Source organism: Hyla sarda, chromosome 2 (genome assembly GCF_029499605.1).
Source record: "Hyla sarda isolate aHylSar1 chromosome 2, aHylSar1.hap1, whole genome shotgun sequence".
Lineage (NCBI taxonomy): Eukaryota > Metazoa > Chordata > Amphibia > Anura > Hylidae > Hyla > Hyla sarda.
In genome coordinates, this window is record NC_079190.1 from 8,679,544 (window position 1) to 8,694,901 (window position 15,358).

General features: G+C 45.8%; 1 protein-coding gene and 1 long non-coding RNA gene across 3 annotated transcripts in view; one reads left to right on the plus strand and one right to left on the minus strand.

The window, feature by feature from the left end:
- LOC130358202 (uncharacterized) lies at positions 1–3,536 on the minus strand. Its single transcript, XR_008889434.1, has 3 exons — positions 3,012–3,536; positions 836–959; positions 1–272 (listed from the first exon to the last, which is right to left on the minus strand). It is a non-coding gene; the product is annotated as an uncharacterized LOC130358202 (long non-coding RNA).
- The window catches only part of CHRDL2 (chordin like 2), a 96,455-nt gene extending 92,588 nt beyond the window's left edge, over positions 1–3,867 (plus strand). For both annotated transcript variants that reach the window (XM_056561082.1, XM_056561083.1), the window contains exon 11: positions 3,552–3,867. In XM_056561082.1, coding sequence (XP_056417057.1) covers positions 3,552–3,631 — 80 coding nt within the window. In that variant the 3' untranslated portion in view covers positions 3,632–3,867. The remainder of the gene's footprint in view (positions 1–3,551) is intronic.
- Positions 3,868–15,358: the final 11,491 nt, after the last annotated feature.

The window sequence follows — 15,358 nt, forward strand, 5'->3', positions numbered from 1 at the left end:
AGCATTGATCCGGGTCAGTAGAGCAGTTGCCCACGACAACCAGCCAGATTTCAGCTTCCAGAGGCCGTTATAAGATTTGAATTTGATTGGTTGCTATGGGCAACTGCTCAACTGTCACTCTGCACCACTATCGTCTTCAAAGTCTAGGAACGCACTGGCCCTTTAAGAATTCCTTTTATAGCATTTTATAGCGGAGTATTACCTGTCAGGCGCCGGCCGTCTATTTAGATTTAGAAAAGGTCTCTTCCATCCGATGAATTATAAGGGGCTACCTGTGTAAAGAGCGGAAGGAAAATCAATGTAATAAAGGGGAACCCTGGCCACAAACCAATATATGTGGTAGGAAAAGCCAGAGGGGCCCTGGAATCTCCACACCTGGAAACCAGTGACTGGAATATATAGAGCGGAGTGCCCACCGCAACGGGTAAAGTGAGGTATTCGGCGGCCATCCTGCACCAGTCTCTTAAAGGGTCTGCGTGCTGAAGGGTCCAGAGCATTTCTTCCCAACCGGAGTGCCTCCAGCTGTGGCAAAACTACAACTCCCAGCATGCCCGGACAGCCGAAGGCTGTCCGGGCATGCTGAGAGTTGTAGTTTTGCCACAGCTGGAGGCACTCCGGTTGGGAAGACTAGCATATACAGGGCATATGGCTTAAACATCTGGGAGGGGGACCACTTTAGGATTGCATAGGTCACCCCAGAGGCCTCCTAGAATAGGACCTCTATCTACTATAGTGTCTATTTTTTTTTTGGAAAACAAAAGCAGAATAACGCCCCCTATGGGTCACCAGCCGACAAATAAAAGAAGACTGTGTCAGCCTCATCCTGCGCCCTGACCTTTGCGACGCGTCCTCCATGTTTAACTTCTTTTCTCGTAATGTTTACGCGTCTGCGGTGAGGCGAGACCTCCCGGGAGTAGAGATTCCTATTAGGCTTCCGTCACCTTCCCTTGTAATTTGCCCTTTTAAAAAAAAAAAAAAAAAAAAAAAAATTTAAAAATAATAATAATATATTTGCTCCTTTACGTAAGTAACACTTATGAATTGAGCGCAAAATGTTCCCTTATTATTTAACCTGTTCACTGCTGAAGAGCAGACGAGAGACCTGGAAGAGGACGGAAATTATATAATATAGACTGGTATTACATATAGTCAGTGACGTTCTAGAGCAGCTCGAGGCACTATATATATATATATATATATATATATATATATATATATATATATATATATATATTATATAGAACCTGAGCTAGAATCCTTTCTAATTTACATGGTGAAGTCCTCGCCATCACATCAAAAACTATTATAAACCTATATACTATATAAGTTCTAAAAAAAAAAACTGCCCACCAAGTACAATATAGCTATTATAACACTGCCTTCTATGTGCAAGACTATAACTACTATAACACTTTCTTCTATATACAATAATATAACTACTATCATACTGTCTCCTATATACAAGAATATAACTACTATAATACTGCTCCTATATTCAAGAATATAACTACTATAATACTGCTCCTATATACAAGAATATAACTACTATAATACTGCTCCTATATACAACAATATAACTACTATCATACTGTCTCCTATATACAAGAATATAACTACTATAATACTGCTCCTATATACAAGAATATAACTACTATAATACTGCTCCTATATACAAGAATATAACTACTATAATACTGCTCCTATATACAAGAATATTAACTACTATAATACTGCTCCTATATACAAGAATATAACTACTATAATACTGCTCCTATATACAAGAATATAACTACTATAATACTGCTCCTATATACAAGAATATTAACTACTATAATACTGCTCCTATATACAAGAATATATCTACTATAATACTGCTCCTATATACAAGAATATAACTACTATAATACTGCCTCCTATATACAAGAATATAACTACTATAATACTGCCTCCTATATACAAGAATATATCTACTATAATACTGCCCCTATATACAAGAATATAACTACTATAATACTGCTCCTATATACAAGAATATATCTACTATAATACTGCTCCTATATACAAGAATATATCTACTATAATACTGCCTGCTATATACAAGAATATAACTACTATAATACTGCCTCCTATATACAAGAATATAACTACTATAATACTGCTTCCTATATACATGAATATAACTACTATAATACTGCCTCCTATATACAAGAATATATCTACTATAATACTGCTCCTATATACAAGAATATAACTACTATAATACTGCTCCTATATACAAGAATATAACTACTATAATACTGCCTCCTATATACAAGAATATAACTACTATAATACTGCTCCTATATACAAGAATATAACTACAATAATACTGCCTCCTATATACAAGAATATAACTACTATAATACTGCTCCTATATACAAGAATATATCTACTATAATACTGCTCCTATATACAAGAATATAACTACTATAATACTGCTCCTATATACAAGAATATAACTACTATAATACTGCTCCTATATACAAGAATATAACTACTATAATACTGCCTCCTATATACAAGAATATAACTACTATAATACTGCTCCTATATACAAGAATATATCTACTATAATACTGCTCCTATATACAAGAATATAACTACTATAATACTGCCTCCTATATACAAGAATATAACTACTATAATACTGCTCCTATATACAAGAATATAACTACAATAATACTGCCTCCTATATACAAGAATATAACTACTATAATACTGCTCCTATATACAAGAATATATCTACTATAATACTGCTCCTATATACAAGAATATAACTACTATAATACTGCTCCTATATACAAGAATATAACTACTATAATACTGCTCCTATATACAAGATTATAACTACTATAATACTGCCTCCTATATACAAGAATATAACTACTATAATACTGATCCTTTCCATACTAGTATACTTGGTCATTACACCTAGAGATGGCACATTTTCCTCAGCCCCCCCCCCCGCTCACATGACATGGGATGTTTGCGGTGATGACATGACATCATTCATGCTGTAGATCGGTAATTTATGGCGGGGTAGCCGCAGTCCTCTTCTCATGGTTTTATTAGTCCCTCTTGGAGTGTAAGGAAGTCTGGACTAAGTGTGGAGTAGTCTCTGCTGGATCCCATAAATCAGTCTCTGTGTTTTTCTTACTGGAGTCCTCGCTGCACAGAGTGAGAATTTCATGACAGAACTTGTAAAAATTTAGCAGCCAAAAAATAAAATAAAGATTTTGCGGGTGTGTGCCAGTGCTGGCGGGCGGAGGCGCGATGGTGCGAGATGTGATGAGACCTGGGATTCCAGTGGCTACACGGTAAGAAATATAGAGTATTGGTAATTATGGCAGATAGGTGGCGCAACTGTCATCAATAGTGATGTCATACAGGGGGCGGGGCTGTGACCACCTCCCAGACAGGATTAGTCGATATTCGCACCATGATGGTGGATGACTTGGTCTGCAGGTCTCTGGGTCTCTTCATAACTCTTCTTTCTTCTTCTCGTTGACCAGGTCAGTGGAACATCTTCAGGCCTCAGCCTCCCGACCTGAACATGACGGAGGTCGTCGAGATACAGTCGGGGGCGTTGTAGTGAGAATCCGACCCTCCTTCAACCAGAAGTCTGAAAATAAAGAGACGAAAAAAAATAAAAATGAAAACTTTCTTGCCAAAAAACATTACCTAACCTGATCTTCAGGGGGTGGGACCTTGGGGGAGATGGCCAGAACTCCATAGAATCTTCTATCTGTCCTGACACCGGATCATCCTGATCCGAGACTGTGGTGGAGGCGGCTTCTGTGGGAGGAAGAGGAAGGTCTTACCCGAAACCGTCCCTCCTGGCAACCATTGCCCCATCTCCAGGTCTTCCCCCTTCTGGTGGAGTAGAGGGACCTTGGCTTCTATCAGTTTTCCTGCTGAGCTGGAACTGGAGCTTTACCACATTTGTGTCCCCTTCTTACTAACTTCTTTGCTGAACAGAAAATTCTGGAAATGCCCAATCCTGAGGCGGCAAAAATCTCTAGACACGAGCAACTCAAAAAAATCCAAAAAGATTCAATCCCTTCTGATGCTGCATGTTCATTGTGTAGAGTTCTTTATATGCTCCAATACCTTCCAGAAAGACCTTGCATCTCTGTTTCTCTAAAGGATTCTGTTGGTTTCTTCCTAGCTCTGAGCTCTCATCTTCCTAGAGCCCCTGCCGGTTCATTGTCAGGTTTAATCCATTTACCCTGTTTCATGACTCTGCATTGTTGTTGAGCTACATCAGATCTCATCTTCCAGCAGAGCTGCAAAGAAGATTCTGCTGGTCTTATCCTAGCTCAGAGTTCACATCTTCCTGCAGTCTCTTCTGGTTCAGTGTCAGGCTAAATCAACCTATTGTGCTTCATGAATTGCTCCATGTCTCATCCTTCAGCAGAGCTGCTCAGAAGATTTTGTTGGGGGAGGGGGTAGGAGAGCTCTGGGCTCTCATCTTCCTACAGCCCCTGCTGGTTCAGTTTCAGGTTCAACCCACTTATTGTGTTTCATGACTCTATTTTATTTTATTTTTTTAGCTCTGAGCTCTCATCTTCTTGTAGTCCTGCTGGTTCAGTGTAAAGTTCAATCCACCTACCTGTTTCATTACTCTGTATTGTTGTTGAGATACATCAGATCTCATGCTTTTTTTGTTTTTTTGTTCTGACCTCTCATCTTCTTGCAGTCCTGCTGATTCAGTGTCAGGTTCAATCCACCTATCCTGTTTCATGACTCTGTATTGTTGAGCTAGGTCAGATCTCCTCATGCAGAGCTGCAAAGAAGTTTCTGTTGGCCTCTTCCTAGCTCAGAGCTCGCATCCTCCTTCAGTCCCTGCTGGTACACTTATCCTGTTTAATGACTTTGCTTTATTTATCTTGTATTATTGTTGAGAGATGTCAACATGTCATCCTTTGACAAAGCTACAAAGAAGATTCTGATCCCCTTTTCCTAGCTTAGAGCTCACATCCTCCTGCAGTCCCTTCTGGTTCAGTGTCAAGTTCAATAATCCACTTATTGTGTTACATAAGTTGCTTCATGTCTCATCCCTCAGCAGAACTGCACAGAAGATTCTTTTGGCTTAGCTCGTGTCTCCCTGTAGAGCTTGTGTCTCCCTGTAGACCCTGCTGGTTCACTGTCTGTAGAGAGCACCTCTTGCTTATCAATCTTATTGGGACTGTGTCTTTATTTACATCAAACCACTGTTCAAAGCCTAACACAGACAGTATATGAACTGCAGTCATTCACGACAGAGCATGCTCCATACAGACACTGAAACAGCAGGGGCTGCAGAAAGACTTGGGTACAAAGGACAGTGAGTAGAGCACATACATTTCAAGGGGGGGGGTAACTACATATAGTAAAACCTCTCTTAAAGAGTTACTCCACCCCTAGACATCTTATCCCCTATCCAAACGCCTCTGGGGACCCCTGCGATCGCCCTGCTGCACCTGGCGTTCGTTTAGGGTGTCGGGTGCAGCACCAGAGGCTCGTGACATCACGGTGGCACCCCACTCTTGATGTCACGGCCACGCCCCCTCAATGCAAGTATATGGGAGGGAGCATGATGGCCGTCACGCCCCCTCCCATAGACTTGCATTGAGGGAGCATGGCCGTGATGTCACAAGCGAGGCGTGACCATGATGTCACGAGCCTCTTCCCTGCATTACCTGTAATCCGGCACAGAGCGAAGTTCGCTCAATGTACTGGATGATTAGGGTGCCGCAGCCGAGATCACGGGGGTCCCCAGAAGCGGGACCCACCGATCACGCATCTTATCCCCTATCCTTTGGATAGGGGATAAGATGTTTAGGGGCAGATTACTCCTTTAAAGACCATCTCTTTAAAAAAAAAAGACCACCCCCTTATCCACACCAAATTTAGTGTGATGCATTTTTAGACCGCCATACATTTTGCTTAGTGTCCATTTTTTTTTAGAAGATCGCCCCCTAGTGGTCGTCTGAAAGAGATTTCACTGTACTGTAAAGCTCAGTGAATTAACTGTATAGATTAAGCTCCTGAGCTCCCCCTGGTGATGGCAAAAGAAGACAGAATTTGACCACATAACTCTATGTCTATGTTTAGTGCTCTGTATCTGAAAAAAAAACTGAGCTCAGGCTCCTGTAAAAATATTTTGAAATACTAATCAATGCTGAATTTCGTTTCTATGCATGTTAACAGGAAAACAGGCAATTTTATCTGTAGGGACAAAAAGTCGATAAAACGTTGTAACAGACTCAATTGTGTAAACTTGATGGGAGCACGTTTCCATTCCATGACAGCAGGCAGAGATCATGAAAAATATGTAAAATAAAATCTATAAAAAAAATGGCAAAATGTTACTTCATACAAGGCTTTCCTTGAGGTAGAAATGGGAAAGGTGCATCCAACCTCTGTCTATAGACACAAGGATCATTTAGTTCATTATGGGGGGGGGGGGGGGGTGAGGATCCAACATTGTAATTCTGTTTTACAGTCAATATGTTAAAAACATTAATCATTTAAAATTTCAAAAATATTTCAGCTGCTTGAACTGAAGAGAATCCTTTGCTGTCCATAGAGAACTCTACTGGTGTAAGTGACTGGTATTGATGATACGTAGACGACATAACATTGTAACTACAATGCCTTGAATCTGGCTCATGTACTGGGCGCCATATTTTCGAGCCCCATTATCTATGGTTGGGCCCAAGAATTGATCCTAGAAGATCATCTATGGAGCTCAGATGTATCCGTATCCTAAACATTATCTACTGTATTCTGGTGGTGGAGGGGGGTTGATGGTCCTGAGGAAGGGGCGCAGGTTCTTGCAGGCAAGTTTTGGAGAGCTGTACAGTGGGGCCGGTGTGCTGGGCGGGTGGTCTCTTAGAAGAAGTCTCCTCGCCGGCCTCCGCAGAGCACATCTATTTATTTTGATATATATTTCTGTCTGGAAAAGAAAAAAAAAGATCTAATTAAAATATTTTCTGAATTATTTTTTTTCTTTATGAATTTTGTGTTTGTCTATAAAATTTATAATAAAGTATTCATCTATTCTACACGCTGTCTGCACTGTTATTTGGACTTTACACAGCTGGACAATGGGGGGGGGGGGCGGGGATAAAGTGGTGGGGGCAATAGTTGGGTGCCCCCACCTACATAGTGAAGTCTACATGTCACACAGCATGCTCACTACACTCTCCTGTAGGAACAATAGGTAGTAATCACAGCTCAGCTTCCTTTCTCTCTGCACAGTGAAGTCTGCATGTCATAGAGCATGCTCACTACACTCTTCCATAGAAATAATAGTTGCAGATCACAGCTCCATAGACGGTGAAGTCTGTATGTCACAGAGTATGCTCACTACACTCTTCCATAGAGATAATAGTTACAGATCACAGCTCCATAGACAGTGAAGTTTGTATGTCACATAGCATGCTCACTACACTCTTCCATAGAGATAATAGTTACAAATCACAGCTCCATAGACAGTGAAGTCTGCATGTCACAGAGCATGCTCACTACAATCTTCCATAGAGATAACAGTTACAGATCACAGCTCCATAGACAGTGAAGTCTGTATGTCACACAGCATGCTCACAACATTCTTCCATAGAGATAACAGTTACTGATCATGGCTCCATAGACAGTGAAGTCTGTATGTCACATAGCATGCTCACTACACTCTTCCATAGAGATAATAGTTACAGATCCATAGACAGTGAAGTCTGCATGTCGCAGAGCATGCTCGCTACAATCTTCCATAGAAATAACAGTTACAGATCACAGCTCCATAGACAGTGAAGTCTGTATGTCACAGAGTATGCTCACTACACTCTTCCATAGAGATAATAGTTACAGATCACAGCTCCATAGACAGTGAAGTCTGTATGTCACACAGCATGCTCACTACAATCTTCCATAGAGATAACAATTACTGATCACGGCTACATAGACAGTGATGTCTGCATGCACACTACACTCTTCCATAGGTATTATAGTTACAGATCACGGATCCATAGACAGTGAAGTCTGTATGTCACAGAGCATGCCCACTACACTCTTCCGTAGAGATAATAGTTACAGATCACAGCTTCATAGACAGTGAATTCTGTAGGTCACAGAGCATGCCCACTACACTCTTCCATAGAGATAATAGTTACAGATCACAGCTCCATAGACAGTGAATTATGTAGGTCACAGAGCATGCTCACTATACTCTTCCATAGAGATAATAGTTACAGATGACAGCTCCATAGATGGTGAATTCTGTATGTCACAGAGCATGCTCACTACACTCTTCCATAGAGATAACAGTTACAGATCACAGCTCCATAGACAGTGAATTCTGTAGGTCACAGAGCATGCTCACTACACTCTTCCATAGAGATAATAGTTACAGATGACAGCTCCATAGATGGTGAATTCTGTATGTCACAGAGCATGCTCACTACACTCTTCCATAGAGATAAGTTACTAATCACAGCTCCCTAGACGGTAAAGTCTGTATATCACAGAGCATGCTCACTACACTCTTCCATAGAGATAACAGTTACTAATCACAGCTCCCTAGACAGTAAAGTCTGTATATCACAGAGCATGCTCAGTATGTGAACCCCTGACCATCACACCAATATGTGCATGTTGGGCATCCCATTCCAGAACCCCAGGCGTTAATATAGATTTGGGCTTCTTATGCAGATTTAACAACTGGTTCTGGATTTAACGCCTCAGACCTAATACTATTTGTTATAACTGTATCCATTGTAGGTTAGATGTCCTGGACTCCAGACTGATACATTGTAACAAACTCTATGCTGTTAGCTCCCAACAAGACTTTCTTTAGGGGATTGTAGCCGTCCTGAACGCGTTCCTGTAGACTAGTGTTTCCAAACCAGGGCACCTCCAGCTGTTGCACAACTCCAACTCCCAGCATGCCCGGGCAGCCTTTCGCTGTCCGGGCATGCTGAGAGTTGTAGTTTTGCAACAGCAGGAGGCACCCTGGTTGGGAAACACTGCTGTAGACTAATGATTCTGTAGGTTTTAGGAGACGCCGTATACCAGCCAGCTCTAATAAATTCCTCTTAGGTGAAAACAGATGCCTGCGGCCCACATCAGTAGCCGGTACCCTGCTGCTTCATTAACTCTGGAGACCGCGCTCAGCACGAAGCCACGTGTGAGACGCAGCCAGATTTATAGGTTTATTTTACCTGCGCACAAGCGCCGTGTGCCAGTGAAACCCAAACTGTGTCATCTATAATGCCCCCGACCGCGGGGGCGACACAAACCCAGACTGTCCCCGAGACGGGTAATGACAGGACCTTCTCCTGACATAGAAAAGATCCTGCTGCCAATAATACCGAAGATTTCAGAACACACAAGGGGCATTGCAGCTTGCTGGTTGTAACTCAGGAGCAGTACAGGATAAATAATGTAATGTATGTACATAGTGATCTCACCAGCAGAATAGTGAGTACAGCTCTGGAGTATAATACAGGATATAACTCAGGATCAGTACAGGATAAGTAATGTAATGTATGTACACAGTGACCTCACCAGCAGAATAGTGAGTACAGCTCTGGTGTATAATACAGGATATAACTCAGGATCAGTACAGGATAAGTAATGTAATGTATGTACACAGTGACCTCACCAGCAGAGTAGTGAGTACAGCTCTGGAGTCTGGCCACTAGAGGGAGCATCTTCCTGTGAGTCTGCTGAGTGTGGAGGAAGTCGTTTGCTGGATTGTTTGGTGTGTGTGCGCTCTGAGCTCTGCCGTGTCATCTGTGCCGGACAACGTTCTTCCTTCCCCAGAGGGTGAGCGTGTGTTCAGGCATGAGCGAGGAGAGGAGAACCCCAACACCTGCCCCCCGAATCAGGTCCGCGGGGGGCAGGGGGAGCCAGCGACCAGGTGTGGAGGGACCAGCGTCAGGAAGTGCATCAGAGGTCTCCGGGTTGAGGCACTCTGCCAGGAGGTGCAGCGATGCATCTCCAGCCACCCCTGAACCCGTAGAGACCAAGAGCAGCCGCAAGGCTGGCCCTGCAAGTTGTGGGACTACAAGTGCAAGAAGTTCCGGAAGCACAGGTACTGTGACAACAAGGCCTGACAATGTGGACTGTGATACTCCTCCTGGAGCAAAGCTAAATGCCCACGGATGTGTGGAGGAGGATTGGGGGATGCCTAGGGCCCGGGAGTCTGGAGTCCCCCATAACTCTCGTGTGGCAGAACACATCCGTGGATATGAGGAAGCAAGGGGCAGCTTGTATAGGCTCCAGGAGGAGGTACGGGAAGCAAAAGCCCTGATGGAAACTGCTGCAAAACGACAGAAAGCTGAGCTGTCAGCCCGGATTAAACAGCTGAAAAATGAAATAAGGATACTGGTGAAAAAGAGTACTTTTATTTTAGAGAACAGCGGGCCATTTGGGGAAAAACTTTTAAATGAAGACCGCTTTCATACAATGGAGAGAGAGAAGCAGAGACGGCTGAGGGGGCTTCAGCCACGGGTGGAGGAGGAAAGAGACGTTGAGGAGGCCGATAATGTTGAGCCAAATCCACCCGGGGGTCTGCAACATCTGACCCCATACAGTGGGCTCCCTGCAGGGCAAGTGGCGATGTCATCTGGCCGTGGCTCTGGCGGTTCGGGGGATGAGAGCAGCACCAGTCACCAGGGAGGGGCGCTGATGGCCCAGATCCAGCTCCTGGAGTCCCCAGGTCGCCTCCAGGACTTCACGTTTGGGGATGAGTTACCAGAGGAGGCACCTGGGGGAAGGAAAAAGAAGCTAAAAAAGACCAAGCTCCAGGAGCAGGTAACATTTGTATATACCCCCCTCCCTGAGCCCCCCGGACTGGCCGCAGGGTCAGCTCACTGTGTGAACCCCATTTCTCAGCCCAGCCTGAGTTCTGCTGTGGACTCAGTGCAGGAGAGTGGGGAGAGTATGGAGTCTAGTGTGGCGGTGAGCTCCATCGCTGTTTGTAGTAACAGTGGTGGAGCAGACAATGTATCGGCTGTGAGGTCGGACAGTGATATTTGCCCAGCAATGGGCATGGATGGCTCTGGCACATTGGGCTGCTCCCTAACGGGAGGGGGGGGGGGGGCGGCTTTGTGCCAGAGTCAGCTGCGGAAGCTCCGGTGGCTCTGAGCGTTGGCACTGCTGTTCCTTTGGAGCAGCGGTGTCATCGTGAAAGAGCTGCTGGGGCCAAGATGTCTTCGTCTCCCAGAAAGACTGGACTAAAACCTTTATTTTGTATTGGCGCCGCTTATCCAGAACAGCGGCGCCCAGGAGCAGAAAACTCCAGTACTGATGAGGCGAAGGGTACCAGTAAAAACAGGGCTGGGGCCACTAATAAACAGGCTAGGCAGGCTTCCCGGTCCTTGTATAAAGAACCGGTGACCTGTCCTGTGGCGGTGGCTCCAGCTCTTGTACCCAGTGATGCTGATGGTACACTATCTGCACCAGAACGCACCGGTCCAGCCAGTATGAATGAGGAGGTTAATGTTGGAGTGAATGTAGCACCGATGGAGGTATGGGGGGCACATCAGCTAAAACAGGCAATAATGGTGTGAGTATGGATTATGTCGAGGAGGGTGGTGAAGGGGCACAGATTAGTGGTGGGGATGTAGGGCCTGGTCCAGTTGCACCCCCAGCGGTGGCAGCACCGGTACGCAGCTATGCAAATGTCACCGCTGGGGGGAGGGGGGCACCTTCCTCGTCTTCTGGCTCTGGGGGGGGCAATTTGCAGCAGCGTCTCCTGGGGGCCTTAAGGAGAGGGGAGAGATCAATCAATGTAGAGGGTAGGGAGGTTGATCTATCCTTTTGGATAGAAAGACATGGTCTTTCAGTCTTCCGAGAGGAAAGAGGGGGGGATACTGTGTGGTCTCTCCCAACAGCCGGGCCAGGTGGTCTCCGAAGGAATGTGGTCCGGCTGAGGTGGAGAGGCAGTGATACATGTCCTCCAAGATCTAAAGTTGTTGAGCTTCTGCTGAAGTTGGGCTTTAAGGCAGCTGACATCTACGCCTTGATGCATCCTTATGGTACCCCTGAGTTCGATATCAGCTTTGTTCGGCCAGAGGGGCTTGAGCTCTTCTGGTTGAATTATGAGCTGGTAAAGAATGAGCCCGGCTGGCGAGACTTTGCCATTCAGGCTGTGTCTCGCCAAAACAATGTCAAGAAAGTGACCGTTTTAACCCGTAACGAATCACTTTCTTGTATTGACATCATGACGTGGCTAGGTCGGTATGGAGAGGTGGTGGAGGTCCCAAAAAAGAACAGGGATGAATATGGCATCTAGTCAGGGGCCTGGACGTTTATGGTCAAGCTTAAGCTTTCAGGAAACACCGTTACCCATATACCATCTGCGACCTTCCTCGGAAGGGATCGTATCCAGATCTTCTACCAGGGTCAGCCGAAGCTCTGTCAAAGATGTGGTGACCCCACACATTTTAGTGCCAATTGCACTGTGCAGAAGTGCACTCTGTGTGGGGAAATAGGTCATCTCACTGCATCTTGTGCAGAGATTAGGTGTCACCTGTGTGGGTGACTTAGGTCACCCATTCAGTCGCTGCCCTCGTTCCTTTGTCAACGCAGTTGTTGCCCCAGTGGGGGTAAGCCATGAGGTGAACTCTGCTGGGGGGATGGCTAGCGGGGATGAAGGGGTGCAGGGGCCAGGGAAGAAAAGTAAGCAGAAGATGCCTGCCCAACTGAGGCGTCTCAAGAAGCGTCAAAGGGATATGGAGATTCGGGAGTCGCAGGAGCATCAGCCAGCTGAGGTGGCTTCTGATCCTGTCCCTGCGACCAGTGTTACTGCTGAGGCCCTGGGGGATAGTGAACTGGATGAGGAGACTGGAAGGATCCACAAAGAGGAGGATGCTGTCTCCTCGCTGTCCTCCCATGGTGAGAGCGCGGATGAGGACAGAGGGAGATGGGCAGAAACAAAGCGGGGTACTCGGAGGAATAAGAAAAAGGGAGATTTAAAATCTTCTCCCACCCGCCAGATGCCAAAGGAAGGTACAACTGACCCCCCTCTGATTGGTCTCTCCAACCGATTCCGAGCCCTCCGCGACATTTCCTCTTCGGAGGAGGAGGCTGGGGGTGAGGTTCCGGATGTTGCGGTGGGGCCCACAGGGGACCCTGAGTCCTCTCTCCCTGGGGAACCTATCTCTTCAGGGGGGGGGGGACTGGCTCAGAGTCAGGGGACGAGGAAAATGTAAATAAAGGGAAAATGGACACATCCATCTCACTAAAAAGGGGTGAACCATCATCTGATGAGGAGGGTGGTGGGGTGGATGGGAAGGATGGTGGGAAAAAGAAAGCTGTCTAACTCAATCACCCTTGATGGCGGCACCCTCTCCGTTGACTCTGGCATCCATTAATGTTGCCAGCATAAAGTCAGATACAGCTCGATTTGCGGCCTATGATTTTTTTGCCCATATTAATGCTGATATTTTATTTTTGCAAGAGACCAGGCTAACAGATATGTCATCTATCTACAAGGCTAAAAGAGAGTGGAGGAATGGGCCCTCCTACTGGTCTCTTGGGGCCGAGCCGTATAGCGGAGTGGCGGTCCTTTTTACCGCAGCGGTAGAATGCCGACGGGTTATCGAGTTAGAAATGAGGAGGTGCCTGATCTTAGATGTCCTCATGAAGGGACAAGAACTTCGCCTTATTAACATCTACGGCCCACAGTCTAAGTGGGACCGGAAGTGTCTCTTTATGAGGATCAAGCCCTATCTTTTTACAAGTCGGCAGGTGGTCTTTGGAGGGGACTTTAATGCTGTCACGAGGCCCCAAGACAGGGGAGGTGCCAGAGACAAGCTGACTTATGATAGCGTCGCCCTAAATAGCATAGCGAGTGAGGCTCGCCTGGTGGATGTCCACATCCGGCACACCCCAGGCCACGCGGGATTCACCTATCATAGGGGTAGTTGTAGGTCTAGGATAGATAGGTTTTATTTAAAGGAGGAGGCCGTCTCTTCAGCAGTGTCTCTTGTTGAGGTGGAGTTCTCCGATCACTGTTTAATTTTGTTTTCTCTGAATGTTACAGAGACCCCCCGGATGGGCAGAGGCTATTGGAAGCTGAATTCGTCTCTCTTGGAAGAAGCGGAGATAAGACAGTCCTTTGAGGATTTTCTTCAGAGCCAGGTACCATTGCTGGGCCTTTGTAGCAGTAAGTCAGAGTGGTGGGTGATCTTCAAAAAAAGGGTTGCGAGATTCTTCCGCCAGCTCTCGGGCCTCAGAAGCCTAAACAGGTACCGTTTGTACCAGGGCCTGAGGAAGAAACTTGAGCACCTTGTCTCGACTGGAGGTAGTCGTGATGATATCTCCAGAGTGAAATCCTTGCTGATGAGGTGTCAGTACGATAGGCACGCATCTTTGGTTTTTGAGAGGGATTACGGGAAGTACCGCTCGCCCGACCCTTACAGAAACTGCAAGATGTCAGTGAATAGTAAGGTAGTCTCAGGACTGATTGATAGTACGGGATCCTTGAAAAGGTCCAGATCAGGGATCTTGGAGGTCGTCAGATCCTTTTACTTGCACCTCTTGGGAAGGAAGGATCTAGATCGGGATAAGGTGTCAGCTTTCTTGGCTGAAACCATCCCTGAACTTGGAGTAGACCCATCTCTTGACGTTTTGACAGAGATGATCCGGGAAGAGGAAGTCAGGATGGCTATTGATGGGTTTGCCCTCAAGAAGTCACCCGGTCCAGATGGCTTAACATCTGAGTTCTATAAGACCTTTAAGGACACTTTGGTTCCCCTTTTGACCGAGGTATTTAATGAGTGTCTATCCTCGGGCACTCTGCCAAAGTCAATGAGGAGGTCAGCGCTGATCATCCTGTCAAGGGGTAAAGACCCGTTCCACATTGAGAATTGGCGTCCCATAGCGCTTCTCAATGTGGACAAAAAGATTCTGGCAAAAGTGCTGTTTAACCCGGCTGGTGGAGTTTGCACCCCGGCTCCTTTCGGGGGCTCAGCATTGCTCTGTTCCGGGCCGCAGTACATTTAGTGCTGTACTCGGTGTCCGGGAGGCTGTGGAGCAGGGTAGGGCTGGCCACTGGAAGGGGTACTTGCTGTCCTTGGATCAGGCAAAAGCATTTGATCGGGTTAACCATGAGTACCTCTGGTCTGTTCTTCTGAGATATGGCCTGCCGGGGGGGTTTGTTGATTGGCTTAAGACCTTGTACGCAGGGGCAGAGAGTTTCCCGCTTGTGAATGGTTGGATTGGCCGCTCTTTTGAGGTTGGGTCAGGGTTGTCCTTTGAGCCCGTTGCTGTACGTGTTTGCAGTTGATCCTTTCTTTAGGAGGATTGATTGTGGACCGTTGGCGGAGGT